This window comes from Papilio machaon, chromosome 17, assembly GCF_912999745.1.
Source record: "Papilio machaon chromosome 17, ilPapMach1.1, whole genome shotgun sequence".
NCBI lineage: Eukaryota > Metazoa > Arthropoda > Insecta > Lepidoptera > Papilionidae > Papilio > Papilio machaon.
The window spans coordinates 7,617,102-7,643,589 of record NC_060002.1 but is presented as its reverse complement, the minus strand read 5'-3'; the positions used below and the strand labels follow the sequence as shown (position 1 = coordinate 7,643,589).

The 26,488-nt window shown below is 32.7% G+C and overlaps 1 protein-coding gene across 1 annotated transcript in view; it reads left to right on the top strand.

Annotated features, from left to right (window-relative positions):
- LOC106707902 (nephrin) overlaps positions 1 to 26,488 on the top strand; it is a 54,774-nt gene that overhangs the window by 13,758 nt on the left and 14,528 nt on the right. The window contains exons 2-3 of the mRNA XM_045681785.1: positions 16,939 to 17,071; positions 23,895 to 24,103. Coding sequence (XP_045537741.1) covers positions 16,939 to 17,071; positions 23,895 to 24,103 — 342 coding nt within the window. The remainder of the gene's footprint in view (positions 1 to 16,938; positions 17,072 to 23,894; positions 24,104 to 26,488) is intronic.

Sequence of the window (26,488 nt, the reverse complement as noted above, 5' to 3'; positions counted from 1 at the left end):
ATCGAAAAATGTTTTTGTAACAATGTTAAGATTTTCTTCGAACGAGTGATTTACCAAATATAGACATTTCCTTCATTCGTCCCCTCAAACATTCATTCACTCTCGTGAAGACTTACATCGCAGTCTAACAACTATGACGGAATCTCATCGCAAGTTCTTTTACTAGAACACAGAAAATGATATTTTCCCGCCTTAACGAAGAACAAATTCTAATCTGTGTTGTTACTTACAATGTTGTCTGCAATGTATAGATGGCCGTTTGCTCGGAAAATGCCAACACACAGCACCTGCAGTTCCTCTGTTGTTACTGATGTCCTTGGGTGTCGTTGATCACCTCGGTGTTCCCGCTGCTCGTTTGCCCCCTTCTCTTATAAAAAACAACGTTTTACAGTACTTATAAATTGCAAATAAATTTAATAAATCTGTTGTACTAAAATTTCATATGAAAATGTAATCTTTACTCTTTATTCTCTTAAAGTATGCAGTAGCAACTTATGACAATCTTTATAAACTTTGTTGCTTTTAGAATCCTAAGCTTTGCTTTTAACAATTTAAACATCAAAAATACAAAGCTCTTTGAAGAAACTTACATTTAAACATAGAAAATACACCAATATACACGAAATAATTATCATTGAAACCAAAAATATAGTTCAAAATATTTTTATTTCATACAGAGTAAATAATTCTCTTTTAACTTTTGCCCGTGTACAGCAGAAATGCTGTTTTTCCTACCAAAAATGTTAGTCAACAATAATTGGTCATATTTTGTGAAATTTAAAAAAATATTACTGTATGCGACCACAATTAAAACAAGAAAATAACGAAATAGCCAACGCACAATGGAAACATAAAACAAGCAGCGTGCATCTGTGATTACATGAGCCGTTCCTCTGCAACTCTACTATTATGACGTTCATTACCATTATAACAAAGAATTATAAGCAAAGTTAATAAATAAAAACATTCCGTTGATTTAAACCGTAGTACTGCAATAAAGCTGAATCTGTGGTAGGTATTCGTTTGCTCTGTGGCACGGTAAATGACGTACGATCCGCGACCCGGGCCCCGTGCCAGAAGAATAAGCATATTCCCACAGATAATATGTAAATGTGGAATGTTTTATTTCCTTATGTTGTTAAATCACGCACACAAATATTAGCTGATTTTTTGGAACATTTAGATTTATGGACGACTTTTTGTAACTTTAACGGGACCGAGTCTGATTCTGTTTTTTGCTTTATTTAAACTCAACAATTTTGTTTTATACAATGTTTACATTACTAAGTGCCGCTCGCAACTCCGTCTGCGCGGAATTAAAAAAAAGTTAAGTAGCCTATGTTCTTCCAGGCTATGTTCTGTGCAAATGTCATCCATCCATCCATCTAAACTTTCACATTCATAATATTAGTAGGATTATCTAAATATGTACACTTTTGAAAACCGATAAAACTTTGTATCGCGTTAAATGAATTCTTTTCATTTTATTACCGAACCTGCGATAAAAATGTCATGACAAAGTTCATACTTTTAGGGATCATAAAATTTAAATAGCTTAGGTTCAAAGGTTTATCTTTAGGTTCAAACGTCTAGACATAGACGACATTAAAATTACTCATAAGCGAGATGAAAGAAAAAACACAACCGACATTTTGATATTATTCAAGATTGGATTTACCCAAGTTATAAAGATACCACGGTGACTCGTTTTGTGAATAAATGATGGTTGTAAGGACTGCGCTACTTTCGGCTGGGGGCAGGAGGATAAAACTGCACAATTACTGTTCTAGTTGCCATTAATATTTGATCAGGTGCCGGATATCCGGGCGGGCAAGTCTAGAGAAGTGCAATTAGCGCGCCCTCTGCATTAATCATTGCTCATTATGCACGTGCCACACTCGAGCGAAATCCTTTTTCTAGATATTATTTAACAGGAGCAGCAAGTGACAACTACGCCTGTTGTAGATATAAATATTTTTAATTAGCTATCAATTTCACATACAGATATAACATCCAATAATAACATAACTAATTTCAACAAATTAATGTTATTTTCATCCAACTATTGATTTTTTTTCTAGCCATCAAAGAATTTCAATATTAATTCATTTTCATTTTCCACATTATTACGATTTTCTGTTTATAGTTTTACCTAATCTTAATAATATTATAAACTAGCTTTTACCCGCGACTCCGTCCGCGCGGAATAAAAAATAGAAAACGGGGTAAAAATTATCCTATGTCCGTTTCCTGGTTCTAAGCTACCTGCCCACCAATTTTCAGTCAAATCGATTCAGCCGTTCTTGAGTTATAAATGGTGTAACTAACACAACTTTCTTTTATATATATAGATGCGAATGTTAAGATGGTTCAATGCTTGTTTGCTTGAAGTTATCTCCAGAACGACCACGGATCTCGATGAAATTTTATATAGAGGTTGAGCATAGTCTGGAAGAACACATTGGCTACTAATTAAGTTATTTTCAATTCTGCGTGACGGAGTCGCGGGCGACAACTAGTAACATAATAATTGGAACACATGTTTGATAGACGAAGGCTCACGTTATTTAATTTAAACGTAAAGGACGTTTTACGTCATGGCCATTTTGGGAAAGTAGAGTGAGTAGCTTCCGGTAGAGTGGTTACTGCCATGTGTATATTAAAACAAATTCAATTAATGTTTTTATAAAGTTCATTTTCCTACTTATAACATAACTTTGGTCGAGTTAAATCTCAAAGTTGACTGGGATTTGTTTGAAATTTTCCAGGCTCATTAAAGTTTTATTGTGTGCGTCTTTTTTAATTATTTTAATCTTTTAAATTAAACACATCATTGCTGATATTATTATTGCTAAGTTTTGGTGTAATTACCAATCAGTACTTTTTTTATATCATAAGGTGGCAAACGAGCAAACGGTCACCTGGATTCGCCGAAATAGCGAGGCGACCGTTGCCCATAGACATCCGCAAATGCAGATGTGTTGCCTACCTTTAATTAACGGAGAAGGGGACGCACAGAAAGAGGATATTTCTCTTTCCTATGCGTCCCCTTTTCCGCCAAATCCAATTTCCCTTCCTATCCTTTCCTAATAAGAAAAGGGTGGGAAGGGAAAGAGGACTAAAATTAGGCCTCCGGTACCACACTCATCAGACGAAACGCGGAATTGCTTCCATTTGGTCGTGGTATTGCACCAGTCGACCCGGCCAATTCGTGCACCCAACAAATATTGTTGTTGCGGGATCAACCATTGTTACCACTTGTTTGTTACTTCTTTCCTATAAAAATATTACATACTAATTATAATTATGACACTCCGGGAAATGATATGAATCACATGACACCTCATTCATCAAAATCTGTTCAGTCTTTTAATTTACAAGTGGTCAAAATAGAAATTATATACAATTCCGCATACATAAAATATATATACGCGAAAAAATTACCCTCTTGATTCAGACGGATACAAATTCTGAGCGCTATTAACTTTGACTGTAATTGTAGGTCTTAAATTGTAAGCGTCAAGTAACAAATGAGAATTAAGTCCTCGACCCTGAGTGACGGCGCACAACAATACGATCGCTCTACTTATTAAGAGCCAAATTAAAACTTGAAGTTTATTACTAAATATAAAAACTGATTTATTTTTCATGTTATTTTACAATTAAGTTTGTAACCTTATTTATTATAATAATTTTGTGCTTAATAAAAAACCTAGGAGTGAAGAAATGCGATAAAATATATGTATATAAAAGTCAAGAGGGCATCCGTAGAATATTGAAAAATAATAGAAAGATATAGAAAATAATCCATCTAGAATATCCTAGGATTGTTGTTTGATTTATCGTAAATATACTTAGAACAAAGCTGGCTGTATGAAAATAGGGTGAACAATAGTTACAGAAGATGTATTGAGTATAAAGTATTAAATAAACATAACCATCGCCCGTATGTGGAGTGGGCGGATTACTATTCGGCGCAAAGCTACTCTCCCACTTTTGAGTGAAATGTTTGAAAATAACAAATATAGCAACAATATTTTAAAATAGAGAAATTAAGTAGTAAAGATAATATCAGTTGATTTTCGGAAAATATTATTAATAAATGAAATATCATGATATTGAAATTGAATACATCGAAAAGAGATAAAAAGTTTTGGTGAATAGAGCGAGTGTTACTTTGAACTAACTTAATTTGTGGAATAAAATAACGTGTTGATACAATGAATATGTGAAATATTGTTTATAAATATCTCAATAGACGCGGAATATATCAATATTCCAATTAATAAACATAATTATGTGTCTATTAAGATACATAAGAATACTTTAAGATATTATTATTATGAAAACAGTTGGTAATTAGTTTGCAAGAAGTTGATTTGTAAGTTTGTACAGATTTGTATCTTTTAGTAATTTCATTTTTTTTTAAATAAAATTAAGTATTAAGTAAAATTAAGAAATTCTAGGTAAGTAGTCAAAGATCAGCAAAATTGCAAGCCATTGTGCATTGACGGCAGTTCTCACCAGGGCAATATCGTTGTAACGACTTGCCTCCCAACTGCCTCCCCCTCATTGCCACTAGCTGTTTAACTATGTAGTAATAGTCTCAGAAGCTCACCTTGGTGTCAGCGGGAATCTTCGACTCAAACTTGTCGGTGAAGTTGAGTCTAATGTTCCAGCGGAAACTGGATAGTCGACTCAACGAATTTTTGTCGTAAACTTCTAAAGTCACTTTGTTAAAACTTTTAAAAACTATCACATTTTGTATGTTCGCTGTTCTTTTTTCTTGGGAATTCTTCAACGTCACGGTTGGAACACAGTTGTAAAATGTTCTATATCAAGCATATTTTTCATATTCTTGGAGAAAGTTTTAGTTTCATTATATTTTACAGTAGAGGCACTATTCGCAAATAAATGTCAAAAAGGTATTCATGTATCTTAAAAGTTAATGTTTGCTTTACAACGTAATAGGCCAGTGGCACCGAGCTCGCTGACAGTCGCGCTCCACACTCGCTCGGAAGCTCGCCAGCTCATTAAGTCCGCCTCGTCTAATCACGGCGTGAATTCTTCTGTTTGTTATAACTAAAGCGACTTTAACTGCTATGCACTGTATTCGCGTAAAACTCGTTAACGCACCACTATGACGTTTTTATCCGCCGCTTCCTTAATAAAACGTTTTGGGTTTTTGATGTTAATTACTGTCGCTGTTTTATATCAGCGTTTGAATGCACTGGAATACTGGGTACTAGTTTACGTATTTTTGTTTCTTATACGGCGACGTAATATGAATTGTCACATTTAATATTTTAATATGTGACATGACAGAGAAAATTAATTCTATTATAAATAATAATATTATGTTGTATTCATTTATATTAATTAATTAAAATGATAGTCACTTGTTTTATATAATTAACGTGCAATATTGAAGCGAGTATAAATATCTTATTGAAGTGTTGTTGAGTAGAAAAAGAATAAGTTATTCACTACCACGGCTCTATTAATTATTAACTTATAACTGTAATAACTTTTACCTCGATCAATTTAAATAAGTTAGAACTGAATTCAGATATCAGATGAATGTAAATTGTGACTTCGTAATTAAAACATATCGATTTTATTTTAGTTTCCAATCAGTGTCATTGAGCGAAGTGATTCAAAGGCTTCTACAACACAATAACCAACTCCATTGAAATTTGCCAATGAATTGTAATACGATATTTCGTATGAAAATTAATGCCGTCGAAACACGAACATTTTTTAATTAAAATTGTAACAATAACAACGATAATACATTTTTTATAATTGAATGGAGTACATTCTTTTCACTTCTTTACTAATTCTGCCAACACGTTAGTGTTAATTTTATTGAGCATTGTTATTATTCTTCTCCAACTATGAATGTCTGTACATAACGCTGTATTGTTATATAGTTCTATTACCAAGTGGCTACAAAATGTACGTACAATACGTTAAAATTTTGGAACGTTTATCTGTTATTTTTTTTTACTTTGTGATCCGATTCGGACAGGCTTTTTACAAAAATAAACATGGCTTTTTGTAGTGCAACGTATAGTTTTTATTTCCATTCGTTCAAATAGAAAACATTCGTATTCAGAAGTTTGATAAATTTATTAAATGGCCAAGCGAGGGAAAACACATTTCAGTGGTTTTCGAGTTGTGTTCATTGAAATAGTAAAAGTGCAACCAATTTATTTTATGATTAGCTGTCTCCCGTGACTCCGTTCGCGCGGAAAAAACTAAAGAGTAGCCCTTGTGTTCTTCCAGAGTATGTTCTACATCTAGCTCAAATTTCGTCAAAATCGTTGAGCCGTTTCGGAGATATCTTCTAACTAACCTCCATCCATCCACCCATCCATCAAAACATTCGCATTTATAGTATTAGTATTACTGTGAGAACGAACCTAATGTGTGTGTGTTCAGTGATTTTAATTAATTTGGAATGATTGAAACATAAAATAGATAAAGCTTTCAATATATATGAAGTTAGCTCAAGGGAATGTTATTTTTCCATCGGACCTAAGCTTTTATTCGCCGTCGTTTGTTTCACTCAATTTTGTCAGTACTGAATAATATATAAGTTATAATTTTGTCTACGAACCGTCGTCTTATCTCCGTCTATGCAACATTAATAATGAATATAAAGCGGTGGTACTCTCCCAGTAATTGTTATTAGCTAAAGTAGAATGACGTCACACCATAAACAGATGGACTCCGTAAATAATTCATTAGTGGAACGTTTATACGACATTGTGTACTACTCCACACTATTTGAATTGGTGTGAAAGATTTCGTTAAACCTCCTGATATGTTAATGAGTGAAACAAAATAGAGACAAACACTATAGTATGTATTCATATTTCATATATTTAATTGTAACTTTCTCTTACTTCTAGTATGTAATCTAATCCAATCTTAACAATAAAAAAAAAATATGAAAAGAATTAGGTCCTAGGTTCGAATCCCGCCATGTACTAATGTGTTTTTCGGTTTATATATCTAATTTAATCGAACCGCTGATTGTGCAATCGGGTTCCGTAAGTGTGAGGGCGGGGGTTTGTGTGAGGTTTTTGCATGCGAGCCGAGTGCGCTGCTTCCGGTCTTTAATTAGCAATCAGTCACTCCACCCGCGCGCCGTTTCTTCTCAATTCGGAAACTTCCCTCGTGCGATACCTCTAATGAATTTTAAACTGTTGTTTTCTTGTTCTTTTCTGAAACGTTAACGCCCCTCGTTGGTTACATTGTACATACGAGTTAACTTATTGTTTGTTGAATAGGTTACACAGTTTTAACTAGTTCGGGAGACAGAGCCCCACTAATTTTGTGAAAAATGGCTTATAGTTAAATAAAGAAATTTATTATTAGTTTTTAAAAATATACTTTACATATTAGATTTTATTATACAGCAGTCTATAAAGTAAATGTCAGCGGCCAATGATTCAATTACCGCTGGTTAATAATATTCTGAAATCAACATTTATAGATGCGTTTTGGTTTGAATTTGAAGCCACAATTTGAACAGCTTTTTGATATTATTTTGCGACAAAATTTATTAATGTGATGTAAAGCCTTTAAATTACTTCAATGGTTGATATCAACGCTAAATTAATTTCGTTGGTGCCGTTCATTTTGATGCAAATTACGATACCTGTGAAAATTTGTTTAGTCATAAATAAAATGGCAAAGTAATTTATGTTAAAGCCAATATCAACACTGAAATTGTCCATTCACAAGTCCGGTAATGTATTCCCGCGCGGTGGCCCGCGCTGTGCTGTGCTGCGCTGCCGCCCGCCGCCCGCCGCCCACCGACCGCACTGTAAACAGTTTATAAAACATTGCCTTAATTTAAGTACTTAAGCGGACAATCTATTAGAGCACTAGCTGTCGACCGCGACTCTGTCCGCGTGGAAATATAAAAAAACGTAATAAGTAGCCTATGTGTTCTTTCAGACTATGTTCTACATTTGTGCCTAATTTCATCGAGATCCGTTGAGCCGTTCTAGAGGTACCTTAAATCAAATATCCATCTAAGCATTCGCATTTATAACGTTAGTATGATAACATTGAGTAGATACTATGTAAACACCTCGTTTGTTCATTTTCATGAAATGAAAGAGATGACAAACGGTTGTATTCTGAGACCAAAAACCCTGTTTAAACAATATCGTCATCCCGGTCATTGTCAAAGACAAAACAAACATGACAATATGTTTTAAACAAGCATTTTGGTCTCAGAAATCCACCGTAAATCTGTCAATTAATTTCATCAATAATTTGATTCATAGGCAGTCGTCATTATCGAACTGTATGTTTAGGTGATGTTACAAATTTTATGACATGACTCTAGGAGCTTCCATTGTTAGAAAGCACATCCGATGCAGTTTAAGTTTTGGTTACAGAGAGGGGGCTGTAACAACACGCTTTTACTTGTACCCTACGGTTATTGCTGCTAAGATAAACAAAGTGTTTGAGGTGCATTTCTTCTAAGCACAGTTGGAGGCGATCGGTGCCACTATTTGTTTTGTGCCCGACGTCCCAAACATCCAGTGATCGAACGCAGCCGGACCGGGATTCGGTGGACAGGGGCGCGGGGGTTTTGCGGCGTGCGGGGTAGGGGAGGAGGCACTGAAATAGATCGCAGGATTGATTGCTCTCATTGAACTTGGAGGTTTCATTAAACACTTCGTTGGAAAGCGCCATTTGCTTTTAAACGGAACGAATTAACGGTTTCCGGAACCGAGCTGCATTTGATTTTCAACTGTGTACTCTGATCGTTTGAACTTCACGGTTTGATGTTGTTCAACTAGTTACTCATTTAAAAATAACCAGAATAACTTTATAAATACATAACTAAACTAGAAATAGAATTGTATAATTGTACCTATAATATTAAAGAAATAAAGGAGCTAGTTTATAAAACTTGCTAAGATCTATTAGGAGCTTGTTAAATCAAACTAGACTAGGCTAATCATTCTCAACCATTTGTTAGGTCTGAAAATTTTGTATATCTTGAAGTAAATGACGTCACAGTTTATCATTTACGTTCTACATAAAACATTTAGAAGTATTCGTGTAAAAGACAAAGTTGGTGAATATTTGTAAGCTAGAGCTGTGACATATTAAAATCAAGTCCCGCGGGAAAGTTTGCGCCTCGTAAATTTTAAGATAAACAGATGATGGCGCAGAGACGTTATTTATTATTCATGTTGGCTCTGTTAAAATAACAATGTTGAAAATCATGTTTCTGTTAATTTTGTTGATCAGTTAATGGTGATGAAGAAAAATGTTTTGAAAATAAAATTAGTTTTATAAAATATTTGTAATATTTAGAAATACATATTTACAGCACACGGATTGAGTCGAGATTGATTTATAATATGTTGTAAGAACTAGGAATTTTGTAGGCTAAGTAGTAATACAGGTAAGAAAGAAAAATTGCGGTTTGTTTTATTTTTAGCCGACTTCAAAAAGAAGGAGGTTATCAATTCGACTGTATTTTTTTTTTTTTTTATGTGTGTTACCGCGAAACTCCGCCCCTGGTGGTCCGATTTTGATGAAAAATATTTTAATCGAAAGGAAGTGCTTGCAGGTGGGTCCCATTTTTTTGTTTTTTTTTTAAATAACTAGAAGACTAGTAGATTTTGAATATAGCTTCAAAATTTGTTGCGAAAATTAGGGACATTTTTTCTTTCAGCGCTTACGTAGGCTAAACTATAGGACCTACATAAAAATGATGTATGGCGAATTGTAGCTCTTTAAATGTGCTAAATAAAAGTCAGCGATAGCATATATCTATCTTTTATAGTTTTCTCACAATAACCATTTTTTTTCTTCAGAAACATCAATTAAATTCATGCCCTATTTCCGACGCTATTATTCGAGTTCAGTATTAACCCTTATGTAAATAAACATGTTCATTATCAAGAGAATTTAATGTAGATTATATTTGCAATTGAAACTATATCATTCTGTCTAATAGTTTAGGAGATATCGTAAGAATAAAATTACGCGGAAACGAAAAATGCTACACGAAAAGCACAATTTTGCTTTCTGGGCTTACGTAGGTCAAACTATATGACTTACATAAAAATGATGTATGGAGTAATTATAGATCCTTAAATTTGCTAAATAACAGTCTTCGGTGGCATATATCTATCATCTATGGATGTCTCACAAAAACCATGTTATTGTGAACAAACTTCGATTAAAATGCACACGAAAAACAGCGTCGTAAGCTTACGGCGCTATTATATTATATTCGATATGAATCCTTATCCAAATTAATATGTTTGATGGCTAGAGTATTAAATGCAGATTACATTAGCCTTTAAACTATGTAATTCTGATCAATAGTTTGGGAGATATTAAATAATTAAAAACTACGCGCATTCGAAAAATGCTACTGCGGCGCGCGGCTGGACAAAATTATAGGCACGCTACGATGTATTAGTTCGTTAATTTTCAATTTGTATACCGATTTTGATAATTATTTCATTGTTTAAAGGATAAGTGGTTATCTGCTGCAATCTAAATTAGTTTTTGAATTGAATTACAAACATATCAAATAGGAAAGTCCTTTTCTTGATTTGTCTTATTTATGTCTTTATACGTATTAACGAAATTTGTAATTGAACTTTAAATTCACTAAAAATTTTGAAATAAAACAAAAATTTTAAGAAAAAAAAATAGCCGACTTCAAAAAAAAACAATCTCAAACAAAATGCACTCAAAAGTAACCTAAAAAAACGAATTTCAAACAAAATGCACTCAAAAGTAACCTAATAAAACCAATTTCAAACAAAATGCACTCAAAAGTAACATAAAAAAACAATTTTAAACAAAATGCATTCAAAAGTACCATAAAAAACAATCTCAAACAAAATGCACTAAAAAGAAACAAAATAATGACATGAAAACTTCTTTCTTTCTTTCTTCTCTCTTTCAAAAACCCTCTAAACTCTAAAGAAAGTTCTCTTCTTTCTTGTAACATGTCTATATTGTATAATTATTGTTATTTTGGAGTCGGTTTCGGCCTAAGTAGGGACATAAACGTAAGTATGTCTCATACATCTCAAATATAAAATGTCACCTATTTACTTCGGCCGACACCGACTGCGAAATAACAATAATTATACAATATAGACATGTTACAAGAAAGAAGAGAACTTTCTTTAGAGTTTAGAGGGTTTTTGAAAGAGAGAAGAAAGAAAGAAAGAAGTTTTCATGTCATTATTTTGTTTCTTTTTAGTGCATTTTGTTTTTTAACATCATCTTTTTAGCCGACTTCAAAAAGAAGGAGGTTATCAATTCGACTGTATTTTTTTTTTTTTTTATGTGTGTTACCGCGAAACTCCGCCCCTGGTGGTCCGATTTTGATGAAAAATATTTTAATCGAAAGGAAGTGCTTGCAGGTGGGTCCCATTTTTTTGTTTTTTTTTTTAAATAACTGGAAGACTAGTAGATTTTAAATATAGCTTCAAAATTTGTTGCCAAAATTAGGGACATTTTTGCTTTCAGCGCTTACGTAGGCTAAACTATAGGACCTACATAAAAATGATGTATGGCGAATTGTAGCTCTTTAAATGTGCTAAATAAAAGTCAGCGATAGCATATATCTATCTTTTATAGTTTTCTCACAATAACCATTTTTTTCTTCAGAAACATCAATTAAATTCATGCCCTATTTCCGACGCTATTATTCGAGTTCAGTATTAACCCTTATATAAATAAACATGTTCATTATCAAGAGAATTTAATGTAGATTATATTTGCAATTGAAACTATGTCATTCTGTCTAATAGTTTAGGAGATATCGTAAGAATTAAATTACGCGGAAACGAAAAATGCTACACGAAAAGCACAATTTTGCTTTCTGGACTTACGTAGGTCAAACTATATGACTTACATAAAAATGATGTATGGAGTAATTATAGATCCTTAAATTTGCTAAATAACAGTCTTCGGTGGCATATATGTATCATCTATGGATGTCTCACAAAAAACATGTTATTGTGAACAAACTTCGATTAAAATGCACACGAAAAACAGCGTCGTAAGCTTACGGCGCTATTATATTACATTCGATATGAATCCTTATCCAAATAAATATGTTTGATGGCTAGAGTATTAAATGCAGATTACATTAGCCTTTAAACTATTTAATTCTGATCAATAGTTTGGGAGATATTAAATAATTAAAAACTACGCGCATTCGAAAAATGCTAGTGCGGCGCGCGGCTGGACAAAATTAAAGGCACGCTACGATGTATTAGTTCGTTAATTTTCAATTTGTATACCGATTTTGTTAATTATTTCATTGTTTAAAGGATAAGTGGTTATCTGCTGCATTCTAAATTAGTTTTTGAATTGAAGTACACACATATCAAATAGGAAAGTCCTTTTCTTTATTTGTCTTATTTATGTCTTTATATGTATTAAGGAAATTTGTAATTGAACTTCAAATTCACTAAAAATTGTGAAATAAAACAAAAATTTTAAGGAAAAAAAATAGCCGACTTCAAAAAAAACCAATCTCAAACAAAATGCACTCAAAAGTAACCTAAAAAAACCAATTTCAAACAAAATGCACTCAAAAGGAACCTAAAAAAACCAATTTCAAACAAAATGCACTCAAAAGTTACATAAAAAAACAATTTTAAACAAAATGCATTCAAAAGTACCATAAAAAACAATCTCAAACAAAATGCACTAAAAAGAAACAAAATAATGACATGAAAACTTCATTCTTTCTTTCTTCTCTCTTTCAAAAACCCTCTAAACTCTAAAGAAAGTTCTCTTCTTTCTTGTAACATGTCTATATTGTATAATTATTGTTATTTTGGAGTCGGTTTCGGCCTAAGTAGGACATAAACGTAAGTATGTCTCGTACATCTCAAATATAAAATGTATAATATTATATTTACTTCGGCCGACACCGACTGCGAAATAACAATAATTATACAATATAGACATGTTACAAGAAAGAAGAGAACTTTCTTTAGAGTTTAGAGGGTTTTTACTCATTCATTATTGCCACAAAAGAAAAATTAATTAATTACTTAAACTTTAACACAGACAATTATAATATTAACACTAAAGTAAACAAAGCTTTCATAAGACTAAAACTTGGGATAAGATCCAAACGACTTTTAAAAGCTTTGCGTTTTAAATAAATAAATTGATGAATTTAAACAAAGCTTTTCGGTATTATTAATACAAACTAAATTCATTTGTTTCTCGACAACTGACAAAGTGAATTCAGGAGTATGAAAATCCTCACGACAAAGATGAACTTTTAAAAATAAAAAAATCCTAAATGGGCCTTATTTACAGACACGTCCTAAATTTTATAAAAGTCTTATTGATTCTTTTTGTTTCTCAATGCATCTTTGTTGAGTTTATCTTTGTTCTGTTAGAACCAAAACATATAAAAAGATGGCGGGATATATCGCACGAGGCTCGCGTAATCTCCGTTTCATTAAGGAAAGAGTAAATTACATTCTAGTCCCGGAGCGCGTTTTTTTACTAACACTAGTTCCGCTAAGTCAAGAATAACGAGCCTGTGTTTAAAGTAATTATAAAACTCACTGGTATAAATATTTTTCTCGAAACTATAATTTTACGACCTGAAATTTTGTATTAAATGTAGAAATATTTTAATTCAGTATTGACTTGTGAATTGTGATCGATTGTGATTGATTGAATTGTGTCAATGCAAAATCCGAATAAATTTTTTTGTGAGATAAGTTTTAATAATCTGTACAATAAACTATTGTGATATATTGACGTGTTCTGACAGGGAAGTAAAAGATATTGCCGTGTTCGGATCCCATCAGGACATGTTGTAATAAACAAAGGCATCAAGCACAGCGATCCGGTGATCGAACATCGCTTCCTCCGACAGTTAACGGACTGTTTGTTTATGCGAGCACACTGACATGACACGTCTGTCCGCGACTCAGTCTCGCGATCAAATGACCGATTAACTATCTGCACTATAAATATACACCAGAAAAATATTATTATATTGAAATTTACGAGTAACATAGATGATATCTGTTTACTGAAATTTGCTTTGATTTCAAATTTTATTACGTTATAATAAATTATTAAAAGATGATATGTTAATTTTTAAATCGCGTTTGCTCTTTTCGTTGATATTAAAAATTTATTAGAAACGACCTAGTTTACTTCTCTTTGTAAATGATTAAAAACATATGAATATATACGCCGGCATTCTGTTCACGGACTGCTCTTTCTGAAACAAGAAAAAACCGTAACGCCTTTTTGTGTTCGCTTTAGTTTTTAAACTGACTTCAAAAAGACAAGAAGATTTTTTTTATAACGATGGCCGTTTCGATTGCATATTTTATGTACAACTTCAATTTTACTTGACCTAGTTAGCTGTAGCACTATATTATATTTTTTGTTGAGCTTTTTGGCGCGTATTTTATTCAAGCTTTTGTTTAACATAAGGTGGCAAACGGGCGAGCCGCCACAAGAATTCGCAGAAATAGTGAAGTGACGGCCGCCCATACACATACGCAATTGCAGATGTGTTGTCTACCTCTAATCGACGGAGGAAGGGAAGCACAAAATGAAAATATTTCCCATACATATGTATCGCCTACTTCGATAAATCCATTTCCCCTTCCAATCCTATCCTTATAAGGGAAGGGTGAGAAGGAAAAAGAACTAAAATCGAGCTTCCGCACCACACTCACCAGACGTTCAACAATTGTTGTCTCGGCTTAAACCCAGTGAATGATATTAGTGTAGCTATTCCCTGACTCGACATTTTTGAATGTTTAGGAGTAATGTTGTATATACGTATTTGTAAGATAAACATATAAACGAAATACATTTGATACCCTTACCCGACGTCGATCTGTACAATTTACGTAAAAATGACGCACCCTTTGTAATTTGTATACGAGATACAACCGGATTATTCAGTTTGTGGTATATTTGTCCGGCAAAATTCATCAAAATTATTATTATAAATGAAATTCACAGCTGTTACGAAATACCGCAGCTTAGGCCATTGTTTAATAAAACTCTGAAGCTACGAAACACCTACCTTATAATTCGAATGAATGTCTAAATAATTCAAAAATACTAAGGAAAAATTTGTCTAAGTTTTGATGGTGTAAACATTAAAATCGTAAATCTATTTAAACATATCCCGTCCTCGTGGCAACAAAGTAAAATATCTTGAAGCTTCATCATATAACATTTTAAAAGAACATGAAATAAAAATTATTTAAGTGTTATGAAAACAGGTGCAAATTCCAATTAACCAAAAAAATAACGCGGAACAAAAGGAACGCGACCCAGCTTCCCATCAAACAAAATAAATCACCTCGAAACGCCATTCATCAATTTTCTGCGATTGAAGTAGCACAGAGCAGGTCAGCTTCCCGGACACATAATTATTCCAATTAGGAATTTTGTTAATTGAGGTCTAACATCGGTATTACTAACGTTCTCGTTAAATTCTTTGATTCGATCCGCCTCGCGTTCAATTAACGTAATTGTATTAATTCTTTGAGTTCGCAGCGTTATAAGGCAATTACCTCCCGCCTCGGATTACCTTGGACCCACAGGCGTCTTCAAATTGGTAGCGAGAAACTTTTATTCTGTTTTATAAAACTGTGAGGTTTCAGTTACGGCTATTATTCTCAGAAATAAAATAAAAATTTTCTCTACTCGATACGATTTATATTTCATCTTTATTTAGAAGTCACAGTCTAGACATAACAGACTGCGTGGATATGCGATTTGATATGAAATTTATACGTTTTTTCTAGACTGAATATCGCAGCTATTCAGTTTACATCAAGTATTTGATGGTTGGTACTAGCTGGAATTCTTAGAGTAATATAACACTTATTAACAAAGGTCATGAAACATTGGGGCTAAAAAATATGCGGCTCCTCGGATATCCATATAAGTCCACCAGAATTGATTGGCTCTATAATTTATCCACAGACTATTTCAAAAAGCATTTATTTACTTGGATTAAATGAAATGCGATAAAATGAAAACTTTTTTTTAATATTAAAGCATATATATATATAATAATATAAGTTGGTAGTAGGTAGGTAATAGTAGAGGCGGTTGGCGGAGCGCGACGACTCCGACACGACACACGACACCGTGCGAGCGGCACGCCTCGCTGCCCGACACGCTCCATCGCTTGAGTCTTCGACAGCTCAACATTTTCTTTTAATAATAGTTTTATTGACGAGCTTATAATTTTAGCAATTTTTCATAATTGTTTATAATAGACAATCTATTATAGTTGCAAAATTATTTAGGAACATAATGAAAAAACAAAGTTACTTTATAAAATATAGTGTGGTACATAATTAATTTTTGTTTAAATTTAATGCAAAAATCTTTTCATTAACATTAATGACATTTTATAATTAGCTCCAGTCTGATAAAATTTCACTGAATTATAATGAAGGGGCGCGATGAGAGAGTATTTAATTACTTTTCAACAATTACATGATCCGAATACAATCACAAGCTTTCCACTCCGGTGCGATACGAACTATATTACTGTGATAATTAGTAATACAACTTCTGGTGCTGCTAGCACAGGGTGTACTTAAATTAGTAAATTCAAACTCAAAAACATCTATTTGCAACTGAGTGTATACAAGGTGTTACAAATTTTCATATATAACACAAGACTTTGGCCTTTTTCAGGCGTTTTAAATATACTCATTATATATTTTTATATATTACATTTTTAAAAATGTAGTAGTAATTATGTTGTTATAAATATAAATATTATGTAGTACATAATATAATCTTAAATGGAACTAGAAAAATTGCATATAAATAACTGTATTATACTGAATCTATTCATAGTTTTAGATGATGACTTACATTGTGGTTTGTCCGCAGTGCCCACTGTGCACGTACAGGGCGTAGTGGGCAAGAAAGCTTCCCTACCGTGCGATACGCAGCCACTCTCCTCGGAAGACCAGGTCGCCATGGTGCTATGGTTCAAGGAATCTGATGGGGAACCACTCTACAGGTAAATAAACTACTTATGTCAAGAAAAACTCCAATTCATTGCACAGTGAACACTTTTATTCCATTTTCAACATTACTAACGGTCAATTCTACTAGACGACTGTCTTTCCACTAGACGACTTATCACATCGACGGATATCCAACGACTGCCCGAGCTCCTGACTCAATAATCAAACGCTGTTTCAACCCCACCACTCTCAATCCATTCGCCGGAAGTTGTCACAAAAGAGTGGCGGGGTCGAACAGTGCTGCCATCTAAGAATACTAAAACTACCTTTTATAAAATTATTACATTCGGCCATCCTACGAAATGTGTAGCCTCCTGGCACACTAAAACATCAGGAACTCTGCCAATTAATTACTTACTAACTTAAGTTACTTATTATAATTTTAAAACCAATATAATAAAATCTTAATTTAATTTAAGAATATAACTATAATACAATATTATAAAACGGTATAAAAGTATCTATTTTCCTCATAAAAGTATTCAACCTACGTAATAATTATTAGAGACTCAAGTAGAAGCTCTTATGAAAGATTTAAAATCGCAAGTCGATCAATCTAACCAAGAGCTTGATAAAAGTCTAGACTTCCTAACGGACCAATTAAAAAACATTGAAGGTAAGTTATCTACGTTAGCTGAGGAGGCGATCTGGAAAAACGGACATCGCTACTTGAAGAGCGATTAGATACTTTGGAACGTTTTCCTCTAAAAACAGCCGTTGAAATAAGAAACGTCCCTGGTAAACAAGCAGAATCCAAATCCAATCTCCTACAAACTTTTGAGCGCCTAACTAATACTTTGGATGTTCAAATTGAGAAGAATGAGCCGACTCCACAACGTCTATAGTCGTTGTCGAATTTACCAATACTTGGACTGAAATGGATGTGCTAGCGTCTGTCAAAAGCACAGAAAAAACAGAACTGACGAACTAAACTCCAAGCAACTTCCTTTCGTCGGAGAAGTCATTCCAGTTTACATGTTATATAGATTAAAAGAGATTAACAAAAATTAGAAGAGTACATTTTCTCGCCAGAGAATTAGCAAAGGCAGAAAAATACGCTCACAGCTGGGTTAAAAATGGTAAAATACTTTTACGAAAAACAGAAGGGGCATTGTCATTAAAAACGAAGATCAACTACATTCATTACGGACACAAAATAAAATATTCTACGTAGTACAATATTTAAACACATTTGTATAACATATACCGTCCATAATGTTATCTTGCTTGTTCATTTTATAAATGTAATATGTAGACACGTTTTACTAAAACATAAAAATCAACACTCCCAAAATAATACAATTAACTGCCAACAATCAACTTACTCTTATCACATATACTACCACCGCATCATAGAAGTGTACAATGCCAGACATACTTATAAAATTCACCTTAGTTCCCCAATTTGTTTATCATACAAGTATGCTAACCTTGAAATTAATGTTCCATATTACGGTTGCTTAATTTGTAAATACTGGTACTGTGTAAACATCAACACACTGTACGGCCTATTACTACTACCATTCGAGAACATTATATATTACTCATGTACACTAAATTTATGAAAAGTTACAATAAAAGTTGCAATATACGTGTCATATTACTAATCTACAATATCTTATATATACAATGATATAAATATCAATTTCACACTATCAACTAACATTATTAAAACTCATGACAATAAAAATACAACATCATTCCTCCAATAGTGTCAACTTCATGAAAACTGTTATTGTTACTTAATAACGAAGCACGAATTTTGTTTACAAAATCAAAACATACGTTTTATCAATTTAAACCTCTATTAATATGTCGTATTATGTATACACATACTAAGGCACTCTGATGTTTTACAAAACAAACAGCCCTAAACGTAGTACTTATATCCATTCATTTTTTTGGTAGGAGTACTAATGTACCCTTAATTATATCCGACATACAAATAATGTACCACACAATCTCAATAATTAATGATAACATCGACAACATTGTACCATCTAAGTCACAAACCTGCACATCTGAAGAATTCAACTCGTTAATAAAATCACCAACACATAAACTAAAGATTCTAACACAGAATATAAACAGTATATTATGCAATTTTAACGGTTTCCTATTACTTCTTTCTAGAATAGCAATAAGTCCTGGCACCATTATTTTATTAGAATGCTGGCTTAACAATTCTTTATGTATCCCTTAAATAAAGGGGTACAATACTAGTAGTCTAGAATTTTAAAAAAAACCAAAACGATGGCATAATGATATACACTAAAAACTATTTACACTGTGATTCCTTTGAACATAAACTTTCAGATGCTACCTGTATTATAACAAATAAAAAAATGGTATTATCCTAAAGTCCATTAACAGATCGCAATCATTTCATAATGTAATACCATTCCTTAAATCATTAGAAGAACTAATAATCTCATGTAAGAATTATAAAAAAAAACATCGTAATAACAGGTGATATGAACATAATGTTCAAAATGCTCTCACCGACCACGATACCATATTCCTTCCTAGTCATGGATACTAACCAAACAAAACCCTTTTTCACTATCACTGTTACCAAGACTAATTACAAAGAAGTTTCTGAAACAATCAAAGCATCAGACCTCTCAAAAATATTTATTACTGCTGATTGTAACTTGGCCACAAACTATCTTTTAGATAATATATCTAAACCAATTACCAGACACTAAAAAAAACTCTGGATCTTGACAGGACTATTAAGGTGCATGAAAAATAGAGATCGAATGCATATGAAATTACGAAATCAACCTGTTAATGTTATTTTTATTGAGACATATAAACGTTATAGAAATCACTGTAAAACCCTTCTTAGAAATGCAAAAGCCAATTATGAAATAGAACGTCTGAGGAAAGCTAGTAAAGCGAAAAATATGAAAATAACGTGGCGAATCATAAACGAAATTACACATTTTAAAATAATTCCCAAGGTATCACAAGATCTTCTAGAAAATAACCAACTATAAAAAAAAAGCAGTCAACGATGTGAATAGTTATTTTGTTAATATAGGTAAAGCTCTCGCAGAAAATATTGCTCCCGACACTGATATAAGTAATAGTCTACAGCCAACTAATACAACACTAAATTCCGTAATCCTAACAGATGCCGATATACCTGAAATTCTGAACACCATTAAAGCGTTAAAAATCGATAGCTCCATGGGCTGGGACAATATTCCCTCCGCTGTATTACGCCAAAATAGTTACTTACTTGCACCAGTCATAACACACATTGTTAATCTTTCCCTACAGTCAAGAGTCTTTCCTAAATCTCTTAAACATGGCAAAAATACATATGCACAAAAGTGATGATAAAATGATTGTTGGTAACTACAGGCCCAATTCCATATTAACATATTTATCGAAGGTTTTTGAAAAGATAATTAACAATAGATTGGTCAGTTATCTAGAACACAACAACATGTTATCTAAAAATCCATTTGGCTTCCGAAGAAATAGGTCGACTTCAAATGCTGTACTAACATTAACAGAATATGTCGCCAAAAACTATCAAAAAGAAGAGTATTGTTCTATTTCTAAATCTTGCAAAGGCCTCTGACACTGTGCCAATACCACTACTTTCAAACAAGTTAGAAGGTCTTAAAAACAAGGAATCAAAAATGTTCAACTTAACCTTTTCAAAGACTACCTCTCGGATAGAACACAGAGCATAAAGATACCTCATATAAGTGACCCCTTAACTGTTAGCTTTCCGCAGGACAGTATACTAGGGCCTACCCTCTTTCTAGATGCACACACCTCATCTACCTGCCAAAACAGGTTCCCGAATATCATGTGTAAATGCCAGACCATACAAAAAGTTACCTCAATTAGATATCTTAGCGTAATCAATTAACTCAGCGAATCAGAAAATTAACTGCAGTTTTCAAAACATCAGGGTTTGTGCATATAAAAGACATCATTAAAATGTTATATTACTCCCTATGTCAGTCTGTGCTAAGTTATTGTATTTCGTCTTGGGGAGGTTCAAATAAAATAAATCTTTTTCCACTCGAGAGAGCCCAACGCGGTATACTAAAATGCATCACAAACCGCCCATACAGATATCCAACAGCCAACCTGTACAGGGAATGTAAAGTTCTTACAGTAAGGCAACTATATATACCGGCTCTTATTCTTCATCATCACTCATCAATTACATACAATCACGAGCTAATCTTCATTCAACGCTCCGCACATAATATATGTGAAGTGCCAAGAGTTCATACTACGTTTTCCGGAAAATTTTCATACTTCTTAAGCCCAATCTTACCTCTTTCAAATGCAAAAGATATTATTTCATATTATACTCATTGATTTAATTGTATAGAATCTTTTAATCCTTGATACAAACATAGAACTTTACTTTTATAAACGTACATAAACAAATCAATCAATACACATTCATCCTAACAAGCGTCCTTACATACACACATTTACTTTTATTCTCACTTGACGACGTTGAAGTAGATGACGTCGAAGGAGATCTTTTCCTCTTTACTTTCCTCCGTTTTGCGTACTTACGCTTCCTTGGTGAAGTTGTAGGTAGCGTACCTCCAACATAGTCATCGTCTGACGTCATATCTAAATGTATTAAATCCCTGGAATCATGTCTCAATCTCTCTTATTTACATCAAAGTTCAGTCTCAGTCAAATTTAAAGTCATTCGTTTCCTACGGTCCAGCGAGCATCATTGCTCACTCAATCATTAAGTTCAGTCGTTTCTTACAGTCCAGCGAGCATCATTGCTCACTCAATCATTAAGTTCAGTCGTTTCTTATAGTCCAGCGAGCATCATTGTTCACTCAGTCATTAAGTTCAGTCGATTCTTACAGTCCAGCGAGCATCATTGCCCGCTCAGTATCCAGCGTACATCATTGTTCGCTCAATCATTATCCAGCGAACATTCATTGTTCGCTCAATCATTATCCAGCGTACATCATTGTTCGCTCAATCATTATCCAGCGAACATTCATTGTTCGCTCAATCGGTATCCCAAAAACATGATATTTCTCCACTGTTTAATCGTTCGAAGCGAGTAATTTCAATAGACATAAATACAAAAAAAATAAAAAGTAAGTAAATGATTCACACACAAATAAAGTTTCATACATAATAAAATAGAAACCTCTACTATTTATTTCCCTGTTGGGGGGTCTCGCTTGTATAACTATGAAATCATTACCCATATTCAATTTCCAAATATCCCGTAAAACGTTTAAAATTCTAAAGAATTCAAAATAGGTAGCATAAATATAAATAAAGAAAAGTGAAAATACGAGTTAAAATCACATTCATTACTTATAAATCAATAAGTCATTAAATAAATATTTTTAATAATGACGTAAATAATGATCTCAATAAAAAGTCTTTGTAACACTAGCTTTTATCCGCGACTCCGTCCGCGCGGAATAAAAAATAGAAAACGGGGTAAAAATTATCCTATGTCCTTTTCCTGGTTCTAAGCTACCTGCCCACCAATTTTCAGTCAAATCGATTCAGCCGTTCTTGAGTTATAAATGGTGTAACTAACACAACTTTTTTTTTATATATATAGACTAGCTTTTACCCGCGACCCCGTCCGCGCGGAATAAAAAATAGAAAACGGGGTAAAAATTATCCTATGTCCTTTTCCTGGTTCTAAGCTACCTGCCCACCATTTTCGTCAGATTCAGTCAAATCGATTCAGCCGTTCTTGAGTTATAAATAGTGTAACTAACACGACTTTCTTTTATATATATAGATATAGAAGATATGCATAATTTGTATTTTTGGAAAATAGCCGTGATCAAATGCAGTATGACAGTGTCATATTTGTGCAGTATCGAAAGTAAAATAAAAAAATAAAAATAAAAAAAATTAACAAGCGTTATAGCTACTTTGTACTTTAAAGTAATTTTTTTTTTTTTAAATTAGTATTTAAAATTCTGAGGGCGTTCATACCTGGATTTTTATATCCCGCTTCTGAAATGTCAAGAAAAACTCCAATTCATTGCACAGTGAACACTTTTATTCCATTTTCAACATTACTAACGGTCAATTCTACTAGACGACTGTCTTTCCACTAGACGACTTATCACATCGACGGATATCCAACGACTGCCCGAGCTCCTGACTCAATAATCAAACGCTGTTTCAACCCCACCACTCTCAATCCATTCGCCGGAAGTTGTCACAAAAGAGTGGCGGGGTCGAACAGTGCTGCCATCTAAGAATACTAAAACTACCTTTTATAAAATTATTACACTTACTATAAAAGCAGATTTTTTTATTTCTTCTGCTCATTTTAGGAAAATAATAAGTAATTTCTAAAGGAAAACTTCAATTTAATTTCGTTTAGTCAAACAACAACGTTAACTTCATAAAGTTTTTAATATTGTTTCGCAGAATGTAGCTCGAGTGGTATAGTTTTGATGAACAAGTTCGTATCTCTTACACAATTGAAATTTTACTGTATAATGTATTATGTAATGTATTGAATGTAATAAGCTTCGTCGAGGATATTTTGTACAGAAGTAACAACAGTAGCAATTAAAGTAAGATTTAATAAAAATGTTATTCCGTTTAGAATTCTTTCTATCGCTAGATATTAGAAAATCAGTTCTTTATAAATTATGCTTTTAACGAGCCATTTAGTGTATACAAACGTCACGTAAAACATCGACCCCACCATGTAACCTCCTTGAATGATTAGGTGCAATATATTTTATATCTTTCCCGCAGTGCAACTCTACGGTTAATGGTAAAACAAAGCAAGCTCCAGTAGTATTATTTGTCCAGCTACGACGTGCGAGGACGGGCACTTACGCAGCCCAAGCTGTGGTCGTCGCCGTCCGGCTTCGGGGCGCGCGCCTTCTTCCGTGCGGCCGCTGTCCCTGCAACACTGCTGCTGGATAACGTGTTCACCAGCGACGCCGGCGTCTACCGCTGCAGGGTGGACTTTACGAATTCGCCCACTAGAAACTTAAGGCTTAATTTTACTGTTATCAGTAAGTTACTCTAATTTCTATGGCAAATTCAATAATAGAGTTGTTGGAAATATAATTTGGAAGTTCCGTTCACTCTTCGCTTCAAACCTCTGACCAAAATTATATTGGAAAACCATATCGAGTTAGTTTTAAGAAAAATAATCATCTGTGTTATTTTTCTTTGATATTGAAACAGTGACGTATTTTCATCGCTAACATGAATTTTATTAAAAATATGAGCCGTTCCAATAAACGACAGTATAAAAACTAACAGAAAATTACTGGCAATATTCGATAATATTCGATGTGAAAATTAAGTTATTAACAGCATATTGTAGCAATAATTGAAGCGTGTTGGAGAGTCTATTATGTTGTAAATATACAAGGGTGTTCAGTTTCTCAACAGTCATTCGGTAACAATTAATAACAGAAATTGAAAAGCGCGATGATATAGCTCATCTAATTTATGTACAACAATTTATTAGTACATAAAGGAAAAGTAACGCAAGTATAAAGTATACGTTTTTTAAAAGATATTTTTATAAAAAGATAATTCCAAATTAATTGTAGATTTTTTTTAAAACAAATAAACGTTATCCGAGAATTATTGTAAATTATATAACGACCGTTAAAATGATTGCTACAAAACTTTATCAGAATATAAAAATCATTGAAAAGAGAACAGAGAGCAAGTCACAAACTAGGTTAATTAAATAATGATAAAATATATTTTATTATTTGAATTGCTGCATTTTGTAACATTTTAAATTCACATTGACTGTGTTTCTTGAATTAGGTTTCAACAGACTGTAAGGAAATTAAAATTAAATTTAACAAACTACCGAAATATAGATCTTAGGATTAGATTGTTATAAACAAGTCGGAGCCGACACCAGACAAATGCGTGAATGTGATCCATTTAAACTTTAAATATTAGTTTATAATAAGGTTTCAAGGAAGTATAAATAAGTTTAATTAAGTTATAGAATTTAAAAGTAACTAAATATTTTCAAATTAAAATAAATTATCATGTGAGTTTTTTTATTATTGATATTGAGTTGTATTAATTAATATTCATTTAAGTTAATTATAAATAAAACTATACCAAACTTAATAAGAAAACAAACAAAGAGTATAATCAATGTGATAAAGCTTTTGATATCAGACAGCGAAATGAAATAATCGCCGGCGATGCAATGAACATTACAAACGCTCGTTTCCAATAATATTCCAAGGAAATTACTTTCCCAAGTGTTTCTTCGGCCAATAGGAACGTCCAAGAAAAGGGAATGATAAAAAAAATAGCCGACTTCAAAACAAAAAAAAAACTATCTCAAACAAAATGCGCTCAAAAGTAACTTAAAAAAAACAATTTCAAACAAAATGCACTCAAAAGTAACGTAAAAAAACAATTTCAAACAAAATGCACTCAAAAGTAACCTAAAAAAACAATTTCAAACAAAATTCACTCAAAAGTAACATAAAAAAACAATTTCAAACAAAATGCATTCAAAAGTACCATAAAAAACAATCTCAAACAAAATACACTAAAAAGAAACAAAATAATGTCATGAAAACTTCTTTCTTTCTTTCTTCTCTCTTTCAAAAACCCTCTAAACTCTAAAGAAAGTTCTCTTCTTTCTTGTAACATGTCTATATTGTATAATTATTGTTATTTCGCAGTCGGTGTCGGCCGAAGTAAATAGATGAAATTTTATATTTGAGATGTATTAGACATACTTACGTTTATGTCCCTACTTAGGCCGAAACCGACTCCAAAATAACAATAATTATACAATATAGACATGTTACAAGAAAGAAGAGAACTTTCTTTAGAGTTTAGAGGGTTTTTGAAAGAGAGAAGAAAGAAAGAAAGAAGTTTTCATGACATTATTTTGTTTCTTTTTAGTGTATTTTGTTTGAGATTGTTTTTTATGGTACTTTTGAATGCATTTTGTTTGAAATTGTTTTTTTATGTTACTTTTGAGTGAATTTTGTTTGAAATTGTTTTTTTAGGTTACTTTTGAGTGCATTTTGTTTGAAATTGTTTTTTTACGTTACTTTTGAGTGCATTTTGTTTGAAATTGTTTTTTTTAAGTTACTTTTGAGCGCATTTTGTTTGAGATAGTTTTTTTTTTGTTTTGAAGTCGGCTATTTTTTTTTCTTAAAATGTTTGTTTTATTTCTCAATTTTTAGTGAATTTGAAGTTTAATTACAAATTTCCTTAATACGTATAAGGACATAAATAAGACAAATAAAGAAAAGGACTTTCCTATTTAATATGTGTGTACTTCAATTCAAAAACTAATTTAGAATACACCAGATAACCACTTATCCTTTAAACAATGAAATAATTATCAAAATCGGTATACAAATTGAAAATTAACGAACTAATACATCGTAGCG